Source organism: Aulonocara stuartgranti (genome assembly GCF_965226115.1).
Source record: "Aulonocara stuartgranti genome assembly, chromosome: 19".
Classification (NCBI taxonomy): Eukaryota; Metazoa; Chordata; class Actinopteri; order Cichliformes; family Cichlidae; genus Aulonocara; species Aulonocara stuartgranti.
Window position 1 is genome coordinate 10,683,387 of NC_138955.1, and position 16,668 is coordinate 10,700,054.

At 41.5% G+C, this 16,668-nt stretch overlaps 1 protein-coding gene across 2 annotated transcripts in view; it reads right to left on the reverse strand.

The window, feature by feature from the left end:
* The window catches only part of efna2a (ephrin-A2a), an 80,533-nt gene extending 65,343 nt beyond the window's left edge, over nt 1–15,190 (reverse strand). For both annotated transcript variants that reach the window (XM_082515022.1, XM_082515023.1), the window contains exon 1: nt 14,049–15,190. In XM_082515022.1, coding sequence (XP_082371148.1) covers nt 14,049–14,191 — 143 coding nt within the window. In that variant the 5' untranslated portion in view covers nt 14,192–15,190. The remainder of the gene's footprint in view (nt 1–14,048) is intronic.
* Nucleotides 15,191–16,668: the final 1,478 nt, after the last annotated feature.

Below are 16,668 nucleotides of genomic sequence, written 5' to 3' on the forward strand. Positions count from 1 at the left end.
CAAATTCTCATATATGCACTCAGCTTCACCTATGCATATACAGTCCCATGCATGTTTTAAACACTCACACAAACAGGACTTCTTGACTCGTGTCTAATCTACTGTCGAGTAGACTTCCCACCTTGCTGATCAATAATTCATCAATCTAATCTTCAATAATGTTCCTAATCAAACTTTCATGTGACAGGATGAGCGTGGTAACATGATTTTATTAGAGGAAAATTAAGGAAATCATAGTGGGCCACAGTATGCACATTATGCAGCATGCAAGACCTAAAGGAGGTGACGGGCAAGCAGATATAAGTGAATGAGTCAAAGGTTGGTTAATCAGTACTGGAGCTGTTAGCAATATGAAATGAGACAACAGCGAGCGAGCCTAACTATTCTGTGACTTCTCTCTGCTAATGGCTTTAATGAGTTCTCTGGAGTCGTGGTTCTTTAAGACGTAGAGATGCACAGCTCCACAATGGGGGAACATGGAGAAAATGAAGACATGAAATTAAGTCGAAGTAGAGAGCATTTAATGGCGAATAACTTAATAGAGGTGAAAAACGTGACTGGGGCAAAGATAATAGAGAAATAGTGCACACACGCTCAGCTGTGGAAACACACACACACACACACACACACACAGAGCAGTACAACTACACACACACAGGGTCATTTGTCAACATTATTCACTGGATTGGGAGCCGCAAGGAAACCGCAGTTTACAGCAATGAACATCTCAGCCACTGTAGTCACTGTGCTTGTTTTGTTTAGGGTTGACCCATTTTAGATAAACAAAACATCAATAACGCTTTCCTCAGCAAACACCCAGCCGCACGCGCATTCAGGAGAAGACGCGCGCACGTTCGTTTCCCAACCCTCTGCAAGAGGAAGTCAGAGAGGGTGTTTGAAGTGTGTTTGATCAAACACGGAGTATGCAGCACCACTAGCGGATGCCACAGCCTATACTCCTCACTGCACCCAGAGACAGCCATACACGCCTCCTGTCGATTTTCTCTCTTTTTCTACATCTCTCACGCTCTTCTCTTCATTCTCATCCCACTTTTTTCCCCTTGTTTCCATCCATCTTTCCCTCAGGTTTTTGTCCATCACATCACCCTTTCTTCCCTTTTAAATTTTGGATCCATTTGAAACATCTTTGTATTCGTCGCTTTAAAAAAAAAAAAATCATGGCGTAATTGCATCAGACACTAATCTCATTACGATACATGGCTGACAAAAAAAAAAAACTGTAAAAAATTCAAACTTTATTTAAACTGGAACAGTTCGTTTCTATTTCTTAACACATCCTTATCTCCAAAACGAGGAAGCTCCTTAGAGCCATTTTCCTTATTAGGCAAATATAATTCAGCACTGTGCATGTACTATAAATACATCTCCTACTATCTTGCCTTTCCTTCCTGCCTTCCTGTCTTTGACTGCACCTCAGGCTTTGGATGATTGGTGCCACAGCTGGCTTCATGTTATCCACCAGTGTCCACAGTTGGAAAATAAAGACTGCAGACCTTCACAGTTTCTTCACAAGCTCTGCTTCTTCAAAGACTCCTATAAGGAAACACGTGCTCGTAGTCAGTGCAACAGCTATGAAGGACGTCATCGAAAAACTCGGTGAAGAACAGAGCCCTCCTGCAAGCCCTTCAGTAATCAGAGATGAGAGTAGGCAGGAGAGGAGGGAGTAAAAAAAAAAAAAAAAAAAATAGGGAAGCTTCGGAACTACACAAGAAGCGAGAAAATTTTGCCAGCCTTTGATTAGACTCTTCAAACCGGTGTAAGGACCGTTTTCTGCCACTGACGCCAACACACTTACACACTCCTAAGCTGCACCTAAACACCCACATCAAATGAACAAAGAAATAAAGACCCATGCACGCACGCGCGCCAAGAGTTGGCAGGCATGTGCACACACATACATACGACCAAAGTATAAAAAAAACAGAGGACACAAAAGAATAAATGAGTAATCTCCCTCTCATTTGTGACAAAACACCTCCCGGCGGCTGCGCGAGGGAGTTAAAGGTGACGCCTCAAAGAATGAAGCATCTCATCAGTGGTGAATCTGCTCATTTTCCCATTTCTATCAACAGAAAAGACAAAACTGCCAAAAAACTAGTAATGTTCTCACATCTGCCCTCTCCTTCTTCATTTTCCTCAGAGAGGTAACACAAGCGAAAGAAAAGGAATCTTAACGGAGCGCTCTGATTGTCCTCTCACGAACCTGCTCAGTGGGGGGAGAGGAGGGGGACACGGGTGAAGATGGTATGCAGTGGGGAGTCTTGAAATTGGACAACAGGAGGGGGGAGCAAACAGCAGAGAGGAGGTGACTCATTATGCTCCTTTCATCTTAGTCTTCAAAACCATTACTAATCGTACTATCTTCGACATCATCATCATATGCGCACAATCACTGCTATCATCGTCATCATCATTTCTTTTAGTATCAGTGTCATTAATCTTGTTATTGTCAACAACTCAGCTATTGTGTTCAGAATCATCACCCTAGTGCAATCATTGGGAATTATCACCATCATCTCTTCTAGCATCAGTGTAATCCAGCTTCATCATCAACAAACTCACCCCATGAAAATCACTTTTTTTTTATCCGTTTCTGCTTTTCTCACTCTCTTCACCACTTCAATTACCGTTATTATGGCTTTTTTTTTTTTACCGTTGTCATCATCGTTCCACAGTGCTCATTTTCTTCATCATTTTGCCATTTTTCTCATTCTTCTCATCAACAATGCCGCCATCGTTCACATTTTTTTTGTCATACCGGTGCAACGACTACCAACATCAGCGTCATTATCACTGTTTATATCTAGAACATAGCTACTTGTTGCATATCACTGCCATCATGATGCTTCTTCCCATCAGCTTTTTGCACATACACCCTTTTTTTTTTTTTTACTTTTTACAGACATACCCCGACTGTACACCTGTTCAGCTGCTTGTAAAAGTAAATGTTTAATAATCAGTGAACCACATTTTAGCGACTTGGTGAATCAAGTCAAGCACTTGTTTGGGTGAAAATGCCCTGTAGATGCCACAGGTCAGAGGAGAATGGCTATATTGCTGTGAGCCAACAGGAAGGCAACAGTAATAATGATTTGTTAAAACCAAGGTATACAGAAGATGATCTCTGAATGCACAGCCTGATGGACAAACAGAGCTATAATCCACAAACAGAGCCGTGGTGAACCCACTGACCAACAAACTGACACTGAAATAATATTTAGATGTGGTTTTCATGATGTTTTTGAACAGTAAATATCTTTATCTCTCAGACAAATAGAGTAATTAAAAGACAGTTGTCCACAGTTTGAATTGTTGAATGCCAGTTTAGCAACTGGCTGCATTCCATTCAGGTGTTACAGAGCTAGCCTCACTGTGCACGCTGCCTCACAGAACCAGCATCATTAACGTGATTAATTACACCTGTGCTTTTCTGCAGGGATGAAGTGTCTGCTAAGAGAAGATCTGTTAGGAGTGCTACCTTGCGATATATATATATATATATATATATGTATATATATATATATATATATATATATAAATCATCTAACCAAATGTATGACACTCCCTATTCACAACAATGGTGACCTGTGGTCCCTATGCTAATCTCCTCTGCCAACCATATTTCCTGCAGCCTGCTGTCAAAGCATGTAACAATTAGAACTAAGAATATATCCTTCCCCACGATTTTATTTCTCAGTGGCAGAAATCTCATCATTTCACTTTAGGATTATTTTACTCTTTCTCTTATTAAAGGAGTGGCTTAGAATGATAATCCTTGTCTTAGAAATGATTTCTTTTTCTCAAAAAAGGAAAAAAAAATCCCCCCAGAGCAAATGAAATCAGACCTTTCCTTTGCATTTTTCACAAAACACTGCTCTTTTTCATATTTTCAATCCTGCCCTGACAGAGTCTGTACTTGGTGGAAAATATCATCATCATTTCATCTGTTCATAGGAGTGTAATGATCTGTTTAGTATGTTAGCAGCATGGCACTGAATCAGTAATGCAATATGAAATGTTTACTTAACTTCCCCTCCGCGTTTGATCGTTCATGCAGAGGAGCAGGTTGAAAGACTGAGTAAGGATATTACGCTGCAGAGCTGCTGCTGCTGTTGCTAGCTTCCACTAATGAGGTTTGTTGATGATAATGACTATGGCGGTGATGGTGATGATGATGTAAGTCCCCGAAACAACCTGGGGGAGATCCCGAGAGTTGTTGTTTTAATGAAGAGAATGAAATAGTTGGAGCCAGGAGATAGAGAAACTCAGAGATCCATGGATCTTTAGAAGGAACAGAGAGGCCAACAGACAGGATGAAAGAATGAAAGCATGAATAAAAGAGGACAAAATAGGGAGATACCAGCCCAGAATATGAAACATGCCAGACTGCACTCAATACATCGTGAACAATGGGCATTGTCATTCCTGCTCCATCCTTGTTTCTGCTTCCCTCTAATACTTTTCCTCAGGTCCCGGCTGGTTGTGTCGATTGTGTTACCCGAGCGGAAGAATGGCACTCTTTCAGTTCTGCCTGCCTGATACTCTGATGGGACCCCTTCTGTTCAGTGTTCATATAGACCAGTTGGAGACTGATAATAACACATATTCCACTGTCTGGCTATATGCCTCGGACTGGCCCTGAGAGACAAAAACAGACAAAAAATGTGAAAGAGAAACAGAAAGATCTACTTGAAGGATTAGACCCAGAGCGCGGATATGAAGAAGGACAAAAAGTTGAGAGCATAACAAAGACGAGGCCACTTCAGCTTTTTCACAAAGAAGAAGGAAGATGAAAGTTTCTGGAAGAGGACTGAGAATCAAAGCAACGGAAGGGAAGGAAAGTCAAAACAAAAGAGAAATTAAGCGAAAAAAAGAGGGAAAGCAGTGGAAATCTGTGACGCCAAGAAGATGGAAGGAAGGGAAGTAAGAGTCCAGCAGTGTAGTTGGACGGAGAGCACATGGTTGGATGGTCTCAGCAGGTGAGAAGCTGGTATTACAGGAGAAACAATGGCCTTTAGCGTGGTGCCTTGCCAAATATTTAAGATGCCCTCTGGCGCGCAAAGCTTTTAGGATGAGAAAATTGGCATTTAGAAAAGAAGAAGAGAAGATTCGTTCATTTTCTCCTTCCACTCGAGGTGAGGTTAAACTGTAAAAGCTGACCCTGACAACTTTCACGCTGGTATTCGCCAAGAAGCAATTTTTTTTTAAAGCCATGCAATTTGGCAAACAAATTCATCCAAAAGAAAAAAAACAACCTGTCTTTTGGCAGGGTTGTTTTCAGCATGTCCGACTGCACAATACCCTCACGAGACTGTTGGCTTGCATTCGTGTGTGTATATATGTCTGTGTGCATATAATACGTGCATGAGTTGGTACAATAATAATAATAATAATAAAAAATCACCTTCATCCAAAAATATCCCTGGTAGATTTTCAAACAGCAGGAGTGGAAGGGTCAAACAAAAGAAGGAGCGAGTGAATCATTTGCATGTAATCCATCAAACGAAGCAGGGCGAAACTGTCTAATTCCCAGCCAGCTATGGACACCCCACTACCTTTGTTTTATCCAGAATGGGGGCACTATAAACTCCCCATTTTACACTATGCTAATGGGACATAATAAGGCAGAACCAACAGATGTTGCAGCACTCTCGTGATTTTGTCGCTACTTAATTGTGCTTGGTGCTGCAGAGGCTGCAAACTAATTCAGTCCATTGATTCTTATGTCTCTCCAAGGTGTCTGCATGTATTCCGCCTTCTGGTTGAGAGGATTTGAACTTTTTTCTCTGCAGCAATCCTCCTTCTGACCTGCAAAATCATCCTCACCTCAGGTCTAATCCTGCGTAATTCTAATAAAGACTCTGAGGGCTGTATGCACTAATCTGATATGCCTCCAGAAAGAGGGAAGAAGAGCAGGTGATGACAAAGGTGGTGATGATATTGATTATTCTGATTTGATGAAGGTGATACTGAATGCATTAGTGATGATGAACATACGGATGAGGATGACAATGGAGGTGATAATGATAAAGTCCGTCATCATTATCCAATCCGGGCTGGAAATTTGTCTTCAGCCTCAGCTCAGAAACTGTAAACAGATAAATTAAAACTCTACAGCTGATAGATTAAAGATTCAGGAGAGGTACGCAGCCATTCACTGTGCGGTTGTAATAGTTCATCTGGTGTTGTCATTGTCCCTGACAGCCCAAAGGACAAAGACCTTTAACAAAGGTTGTTTTGTGGGTGCATTTTCCACTGCCAGGCTGAGGAGTTGGAAAATTAAAAATCAAAGATCATGCAACTACTTTCAAAACCTTTTCCACACCTGAACTGCACTCGGTTATTGCAGCTGTGTGTTTATTTTTTCTCCAGGTTAATTTAAAATGCTGTTTGATGAATATCTGCTTTTTGAATTTCACGTTTCCAAAGCAGGTAGTCGTACCAGAGTGTTAAGCATGTGTTTCTTAACTTTAAAAAAAACAGAAAAACATTTGGTGTTTATTTACATGCCTGAAATCAGTGTTGATTATGAAGGTGATGCTAATGATGTCTATGAAGAAGATGATGATAAGGATAATGAAAACAGCAGGGAACATGACAGCAGTGATTAAAGTTTTGATGAAGAAAATTAAGGTGGTGACAGTGAGGGCGATGGCTACGATTACGGTCATTTGATGCTGATTATATTAATGTTAATGATGATGATGCCAATGATGGTCACTGTCAATAAGGAGAACAGAATAAATATGTATTGACCCATCAGGGCAAGAGATTACTATCTCACTAATAGAGACCACAATAAAAAACTAATAACAATTTCCCCAGTCTATTAAAGAATTGAGTCAACCTGAAGAAGTTGGAATATGGAAGGTTTGTTTCCACCATTTATTTATTAATTTAGTATCTTGAAATGTACTAATAAGAACGCATACTGCTCACACTGGGGGTTTTTTTTTTTACCATAGTTTTTCATGTATTTTTTAATCATAGTCTTTCAGTCATTACTTTGATCACTACTTTAGTCTCTTTTTTTTTCTAAAACTAAAATTATACTAAATAAAAGTACTTATTACTTAACAACATAAAGAAATGAAAGTGTTAGATGCGAGATAAAAGTACAAAAACCTTGAAAAAAGTTGCCAATAACACTTATTGGAAATAAACCTTAAAGTAGACTGCTTCACTTTGCGCAACTATTTTAAATCCCGGTAGAACTGCAACCACGTATAGCGCAATATTTTTTTATTCGCATATGGAATAAGAGAAGTTGTACTTACATCTTATGCATTCAGCTGTCACCACATATGGCTTTGCAAAAATTGCACAAAAATCACTTGCAGAAACAAAAACATGATATTCCAGAAGCACGTTGCGATCCGATCAGCTGTTCATAGTACTTCCTATGTTGGAACAGACGAACTATCGCATGTGCGCCATTAGCCTACCTGCCAAAACCGGGAGTGACATCATATTTCTTGGGAAACGTAGTTTTTCCCTTTAGGGCATTTATACATGTATACTGGTGTTTTTAAAAGTCATGTTTGACTTTATGCTTTTCTGTATAGTTTCTGGGCAGCTTAGAATTCAAATTGCACTGTTGGAAATAGTTTATTTTGATGCAGATTTCGTTTTTTTCTGCAAATTTGCATTATAATATTTATTTTCGTTTTTTCTGCAGCATGTAAAAAATTGGTGTGTCTCAAAAATAAAACTATGAAGACACTCAAAATAAATTTCCTGTGGCTGGAAACGATTTTGTGCAAATTTTTATGCATTTACAGTTTTGAGGGATATACCTCAAACACCTGAAATTTCTCTATTTTCTATGGATTTAATGCATACATATAATTAAAATTTGGGGTATAACGGTTGTATCAACGTATAGCAACTTGAAATGCTCCCAAAAATGGCACTACAGCATGTAAAAATATAAATATAAGCTCTGGCGAACTTTCTATGGTGGGTCTTAAAGGGTTAAGAGATAAATAAAAGCCTATGAGCTAGCTCTGTCAGGAAAATCAACCTGTGATACACATGTTCACTCTTCTACCTTACTATTTTATGGAAGTTTGTTTCCACCACAAAATTTGGAAAAAGAAGAAAAGAAAGAAAGAAAAGCGTAAAAAAAAGTGAAGGAAAAATCAGGTGGTAAACACATCTGGTGGTAAATTTAAGCCTCAGTTTCCCATCTCTTCCTCTGACATGTCAATGACACTCCTGACCAGCATTCCCTCCTGCTGTTTCAAGCCTTCCACTACCCCAGCATCCTCCTGTAGGCTCTGGTGAGATAATTATTCATTACCACCTATTTTTATGTGTATCATGCTGTGGGGAGTCATGCACTTGGAAGCTTGATGCTAAAATGTAACTATATGCCTTTGCTGTAATAAATCATTTGAAGTTGTCTGACTGACTATAATAGAGAAATGGTAAGCTGAAACTGGTCCAGATCGAGTCTGAAACGAGTTCAGTTGAACACATTTGAAGATGTCAGATGCTGTTGAGGAATGACTTTTTGTCCATCTGACAGGGCTGTGGGGGTCTGTCAGATGAAAAAGGATGGGAACCTCTTAGATATATAAAAGTGTCTTAGCTTACCTCAGATGTTCCTTATCATTACACTGCATGCTGTCTTTCTCTTGGCTTGCATTATCATTCAACAGACATAAAATACCATCCGTGTCATCAAATATCATGCACCCATATTTAAAACAGCTGTACTGGTAGAGCTTTTAATATCAGCAAACACGCTGTTCCACCTCGATGCCCCTGGATATTCAGATGACCCCCTCCTGCCAGTCACTGCATTGAATCTGCTGATGACTAAGATCTGCTACACTAGATCTTCTTATGTAACTGTGTCTCTCCTGCTGAGCTGTGAGAAATAATTTGCGAGGTAGCAGCCCTGACTTTAATTACTCTAAGTATCGTCTTTAGCTTGAGACCAGAGGGAACGAATTCCAAAGACAACTTCTGAGACACGTTTCACTCAACATGACCCAAAGCTGTGCTGATATTTTAAAGAAAGCCATACAAGGTCATATAGGTCAAAGCACAAACATATAACCTGATGTAGTGCAGCTTTAATGTACAGAAAAATGTTGCCTGAGGCAAGGTGGACAGTTCAGGGTCCTGCACAAGAAAAACATGCAAACCACATCCCAATGGGATAAGCGAGAAGTGGTGATAAAAGAGAGAGGAGATGAGAGAGTGGAAGATGGGAGCTTGATAGGGAGACATAAAGATGGAGAGGAAGAAAGATGGAGAGAAAAAGAGGTGGAGTGGGTGGCAGTGGCAGATAGATTTAACCCAAGGGCAAGTTTGAGTCTGACAAACTGTCAGTAACTGAGCGGGGGTGACTACAAGTCTACATGTAAATTGGATGCAAATCTTATGTGTACGTGTGTCTGTATGTGTGTGGTATGGCTGAGGAAGTGTTAGTCACTACACATATCACAGTACGCCACAGGGGACGCAACGGTAAGACAGTGAGTGTGTGGGGGTTTATGTGCAGGGACTTGTGATGTGCTCGGTGTGAGTACGGACCGCATGTATATGAGGTGCGTGTGTGTGTACGGACCCGAGCTTGCATTTTAAAGTTTCTGTGGGCAGTATATGCGCTCGATGCATAAGTCGCTTCTTCCTCAAAGGCTGTGTGGGTGCGTGTATTTCTGTGTGTGAGTCTCCAAGGAGATAGATTCTGTCCTGTGGAATGAGAGTGTCGTCAACCATCAGCGCTTCTCACTGACACGGAGTTCCTCAAAGACACAGAGATGAAGAGAGAGGAGGAACAAAGAAGAAAAGGAAAAGAAAGTCTTTTGAAGGATAAACCATGGGATTAGATAAGGTGCTCCTTCTGGACCATTGAGCCAGTGTACTCTATGTGTGTGTCGGAGAATGTGTGTGTGGAGGAGAGCCCATTGCACTGAGCACATTAGCTGCTCGGGGTGAACAAAGCCCCTCACCTGCGAGCTTTATAATATGGGCCTGGGAGCCAGAAAGGGGCTCAGTATTTGTGTGTGTGCAAGTGCAGCCCTGTGTGCAAGCCAGCAACAGGAAAAAGGATGGGTTTTTACTGAATAGAAAAACCAATCTGGCTGCGCATGTGTGCCCCATATCTAGCTTCCATTGATGTGTGTACGTGTATGTGTGTGCATGACAGCAAGTAAATAGAAAAATGGGGGCTGCATAACCTTGTATTCAATGGGCAGCCATTCTGCTTGTATGTGATTGTGTGTGTGAGTTTGTGACCTAAATCTAGCTGGTGTGTATAAGTGCACATGTGTGCCTGTGTGTGTGCTTCTCATACATTCCTTCTTGCATGTGGCATAAATCCCTTTATGTGAATCTGGGAGATTTCCAGATGCTGTTCTAATGTTGCACTATTGTTGTGATAATGTGTGTTATGGTACTTTGTTATTGTGCAGCGCCATGTATCTCATCACAATAGCAGAATGGACAACAATCTGAGAGTGCACGAGTGTTGCTCCCCACCGTGACCAAAAGTGGCCAGAGCCATTTGAATTGGATTATCTCATACATTTTCTATTATCCAGCAAGACCTTGAAAGAGATAGGCCTGCTGAGAGTCACAGCCAGAGATTTAAAGGGTTTGGCCAATTTGTAGGATGCCGCCTTTCTTAAATAGAAACGTTTGTTTGACTTATTTTTATTTTTGTCGACTTATCCAGGTTAGTTTTGTTGAGATCAAGGCACTCCTTAAAAGCACAGCTAACTTACTGGCAGCACAAAGCAGGTGAAAACAATTAAAAGATGTCAGTGTGGATGATGATTAATCTCAGAGAAATATCCAAGAAAAAAGTAGAGCAAGAAGGAACGGGGTAAACAGAGATGAAGCTCTTGCTACAGCAGCTGAAAAATACAGGTATTGGGTAAAATACCTTGTAATGATGGCCTCCCAAACTACAAAGATGGATCAGTTCTTAACACCAGTGGTGTTTCACCATGTAGGTTTTTTTTTTTATGTTGAGATTTTGATTTTACTCAAATGTTACTTCAAGGTAAATCCATTGAAGGTCTACAGCCTTTTTCTATGTAACTGGGACAACATCTCTAGGGATGGTTGCTGCTGTTGAATTGAATGTCATGACATAATTTTATCAATGCTTTAAACACAGAGACTATACTTCAGAGGCAGCCGGAGAGCCCAACATAGAACATTTCCTCGTTTTGCAGTTTTGTTCTGCAGAAAAATTTAATTGCATCTTCTCTACCTCATGCTCCACTTCTCTTCCAATTTTTTATGGAACTTGGGTAAGTAGCTTTAGCATTTAAAGAAATGCAACAGTCAATTAAATTTACCCCTAAGTTCATAGCTGGATGCGTAAAACCATTTTCAGGTAGAAAAGCTCTTCTCATCCTAAAACTCCGATGACAAATTTTCTGCTCTTTTGTTTTTTGGCGCACATACATACATATACAATACAGAGCATGCACGACCATATCTCTGAATACTCCTTGCAACCATTTAGCAGCTGAACTACCATCTCCAGCTGGTTGCTAATTCTGCACAGTGCATTTTGAAATTTATTTGGCTAAATAAAGAGGACTGAAACAAAAATAATCAGGTGTGCTGTCGTTAATAGCACACATGGGGTTTAAGAGCTTCATTGATTAAGTTTAAAAGCAAAAAAACCCAACAGGTGTAATCTTTGTATATTTCAGTATGTACGAATAAAAGTTAGGTTGCAGATTTTCTTCCAAAGTAATTTGTCACCTCATGCCAGAAAGTTAAAGCTGCACTTCAGATTGACTGATTATCAGTTCTACAAATTCCAACCCAGTACTTGTGACCTTGCAGAAAACACCCTTCTCGAGCTGTTGTGGTGTGAGCAAACTTTTGATGAACATGTGAAGAGGCAACGCACAATACAAGCTGCGTGCTTGATGTTGTGTGATCAATTAAGACACACAGCTGTTCATTTTCCAAGCTGTTTGTGTCATTTCACTGCCTCAGACAATAGCTGCTGCTCGGATGCGGTGCAGTACTGTTGCATTTGTTCTCTGAGCTTCGGTTATTGGTGACTAAATCACAATATAGTGTATTAATAGGTGAGCGATCTTTTGAAATACTTATCCTAAAATTATATTTTATACATAAAGCTGTTTTCACCTTGAAGAACAAGCTTATGTTAAGACAAAGCTTGTCATCTTTAACATGACAAAGAAGCACAAGGAAGTGCTATTCTTTGCTGAAATATATATGTGCCTATACTTTATAAATACTTTGAATAAAGGACTTGTAGTCACTGTAGTGATTTTATATTTTTGAAATGACCGTGGTTACAATAACCTTGATTTCCCCTCCCTAACAGTTTTCTTTATCTGCCTGATCACCTGATTGTCTGCTCTTGTTTCTTGTCTTGTTTGACTTTATTGCATCCACCACCTGGCAAATAACTTTGTGAGAAATCCTTAGTTTAACAGACAAAAACTTTCCAAATTTAACCAAAGTTGTTAAAAAAGAAACAACGCAAATATATAAAAAAAGCAGATCCTCCTTTAAATTTTACATAAGCTCCAATGATTTTAGTGTCAGTATTCTCATCTCTTTTCGCCAGTCTTGAGTCTCTCATAAAACTTCCTGTAATCCTCAAAGGATTACAGCAAGGGATGGACCTGCATGTATGTGTGTGTGCAGAAAAAGGCACAGCATGAGCAGTGACAGAGCCAGAGTCTAACAGGGGGAACCAACCTCGCCAGGGCTCCAGAGCCTAGATTCATTGCTTTAGCAGCAATGCATTTTTGATGTACCCCCTTTCTGCTTCAGCTTCACCATACGACCCTGACGGAATAACAGCGCCCCCAGCAACCATCAGTATAGCTTAAATTTTCCCTGTGACGTTTGCAATGTGTTGGTGTATGTGTGTGATGAGAAAGCAGGTGCACAGAACGACGAAAAGAAAGACAGAAAGGGAGAGGGAGACATCGAGAAAGGGAGAAAATGTTCCCCCTTGCCTGTTAAATATTTGAGAAGCCTTCTGTGGAACAGTGATGCAGTCAGAGACAGGCCTGTTAGCGCTCTCTGTGTATGTATGCGTGTGTGTGTGTGTGTGTGTGTGTGTGCGCGCGTTTGGTTTTTGCAGAGAGACAGGGCAGTTAGTTTGGACTAATTCAGCCGTGAGTGAGAGGGAGCACTTTCAATGTTTATTTATCTACCTGGGAGAAAGAAGGAGGCAAAAAAAGAAGAGGGGGAGAGAGAGGGGAGAGAAGAGGAAGGGGTTGGAGGGAGAGAGATGGAGAGAAAGAGGCTGGCCAGGTTGTCACAAACCATTAGACAGACGGACCCAGTGTGCTCTGCCCCATGTCAATGAGAGAGAGCCGGCTAAAGACAACCATTTGTGTGTTGTGTGTGTGTTAATGCGCGTGCATCCTTGTGTGGCTTTGTGTTTATTTATGGATGTGGGTTTTGCACAAGTGCTTGAATTCACAAAGAAATAATGTGCACTTGTGTGACTGGCACAGGAGCGAGAAATTAGCAGAAAGAAAGGTAAAAGGTTTGAGTGTGTGTGTGTGTGTGTGTGTGTGTGTGTGTGTGTGTGTGTGTGTGTGTGTGTGTGTGTGTGTGTGTGTGTGTGTGTTTGTGAGAGAGTGAGTGAGTGAGTGAGAGTGAGAAACTAAGTCTCTAGACACTGTTGAGAAGATGAGGCAGGATGCCCTCATTGTTTAAAACAAAAGGAGCTCTCTGTGCCACAGAATAAAATATCCAAGGTTCACACAAACACACACACACTTTCATTTGCCTCTGTCTGTGTGTGTGTGTTGTTAAAACATCAATATTGCAGCTTTCTGCCAAACCGCTGCTTAAATAGAAATGAAATGTAAATAAGACTGATGTGATCAGACAGCACATGACAAAAGACCGAGAAATGTGTAGGTTCTTAAAGATTTCAAGGTGTACGTGAGTAATGAGAGTTTTTGAGGGGCATCTATAGCAAGCAGGTAGCCTAGATAAACAATGTTTCAAACACACACACACCTTCAGGCCAAACTCCTACTAAAACTCACTTGGGGTTGGAGCTATTCCAGTAAACAGCGTGTCTGTCAAATATGATCTTCTCCTCCGCCCACACGGACACCCAAGACAGGATGGCCAGCAACACCACCTCCATCACACACTTCTGCCCGAGCTGGCACAACATCATAGACATCTAGGGGGGAGTCTTTTATTACTAACTGATATCAGGCTTTCACTGCGCTGCTGCTGCTCCAGAAATCCTTTCTAGATCATCAATGTCCTTCTGCGCGTCTTTTGATAAAATCGGCTCGGCGGTTAACTGGCTTGATGCTTGAAGTTCCGATAACCTCGGGGGTGTTTCAAGTCATACTGAATGTTTGAAATTCACTCTCAAACTTGGCCAATTGCGTATAAAACAGAAGAATTCACATGGTATTTACGAAAGCGTCGTCGTCGGCAGGATGCTGCTGGTGCGTCTCCTCTGCAAGGTCCGAAAGTTTTCTCCCATTACGCGCAGCCGGGGAGAGAGATGCGCTACCTGGATTAGGTCCTGTCTCTCGCTCGTTCGCTCTCTTTCTCTCCCTTTTCAGAAAAATGGTAATCAGACTCCAGAATTCATCCGAGGTTTACAATTCTGTCGGTGATATCGTAGCTCATCAGCAGACCTAAGACAACGCCAGAACCGGCCGTCATATTTGTTTACCCAGATTTCTGCTGTGCCTGGCGCACGCTTTGTTCCGCTTGTTCCACGGTGCAAATCTCTTTGCAGCCTAAAACTGCGTCCACTTGACCTTTTCTCTTATTGCAGTTCAAGAAAATGCATTCCGCACACAAAAGCGCGCTCCTTTTCGCTATTTTTTGCTCAAACTTGTCACAAAATAACATTTGCAAGACGGGAGCATCCTTGTTAAACAACCGTAAGCTCTCACGGCGTGTCAACTTGGTGATCCCTCCGCTGCCACTGGCTCCAATCCAACGTAACTCCAGTTACTGCGCGTCTTTCCGTGCGTCACGCTGACCGGCGCAGGCAGGGAGCCGTCGATGATTACAGCTTTAATCCCAACACGCTCCCGTGCAACCTCCACCTATAGCGGCAAAATCACTCAGAGGTACCCCGACTCGGTGTAAGTAACCCCCACCCCCTCTCTCCATCTCCCGCTCGCTTTTCTTTCTGAGCGGGCGGGGTCTGGAGCCGTGCTGTGCTGCGCTCCCTCTGGGGACTCGTGGCTGGCTGACTCACTGCGCCCTGGCCATATGCAGCCGGAGATGTATAGTGGAAAGTCTGAAGTCACTTAAACGCTTCATTCTAGGTAGTTAAATTACTTTTTATTGTGACACGTATTCGAAATCTTTGTATAAATAGTTGACATTAAGACCCCCCCCAATAGGGAAATGGTAAATTATAGCTGAAGTTGACTTTGTTATTTTTCACCACAATCATCAATTTGACTAAAGACTGTTTGTTTGCATCTTATCGGGGCATGTAAATCGCCCACGAAGTTCACTGTTTGAAAGCCGCTCTCTGATGAATAGAGAGAGAAAGAGGGCGTCTGATGGATCGCTGGAACAGTGGAGTCATTTTCCATCAGTGTCCATTAGGCCCAAATGGCAAGCGGAGGCAGCACCGAGTCTAAAACCTGTGAGCCATAAACCTCCAGATAGCTGTTTGACAGAGCCCTGCCACCCCTGATGCCTCTGTCCTGCGAGAATGTGCAGACTACTCTGCGAAAAACGTATCCATCGCAGGTACTTAGTCTCCCCCCAAAGGAAGACGAAATAGTAACTACACTTGTGGTTCCCGCAAAGCGCTCCATGCGTTTTCGAACACGTGTTGATAAGACTATGTTGTGCAAAATGAGCTCCAGCGAGGATCAATCCAGTCTCAACAAGATGAGAATTGATTGCAGAAAACAGTTTTCAACAATTTCTTTTGCATTCTTTAGAAGGGCATTACCACATTAAGAAAATGAAAGGAAAGAAATACAATTTGCAGAATCACGAGCGAGTAAAAGGGTTTTCAAGAGCGACCTCTAACCAACTTTGATGTTCCTACAAAAGACAGTTTCCCCCAAATCAAACCCAAATTACTTGTTCCAAACTTCCCAAACCTAAAAGGCCCTGTTATATTAAGTCCAAGCTTTCTACTGCTCCATCCTTCACATCTCATTGTGCCTCTTGGTTGGACCCTTTATGCAAAGTGGCCTAGTTTTTCCTCTGCCCTGCTCTGCCTGCAAAGTAATGTCTATAATTTGGGCTTCAAATTCAGGCAGGGATAGAACCCATGCACCCCCATAACCCAAATACAGCTGCATGTTGTCCGCCTCTGTGTATGAATTATTCAACATCTGTCTGAGGCGTGCATATGTAAACAGGTGGATAGTCTCCTGATGGCTTTCTTAAGAGGAAACACTATAGACCAAAGACATCCTTCACCTCAGTTTCATACTTTTCCTCCTCAACTGTTACACTCTTAATGCGAGTCTAAAGCTCATGTAAGTGATACAGACTAAACAGTGTTGAGTTGATTCTGATATTACAGCCTCTTAGGTGAACCTAAATCTAAGAGTGTTGGTCAGAGAGTCAGCATAAGGGTGCATGCCTCCTTAATGTGGTGTTAAATCCTAGAATATATTGCTGGTTAAGCTTGTGATTGCACTGCAGTTTAACTCT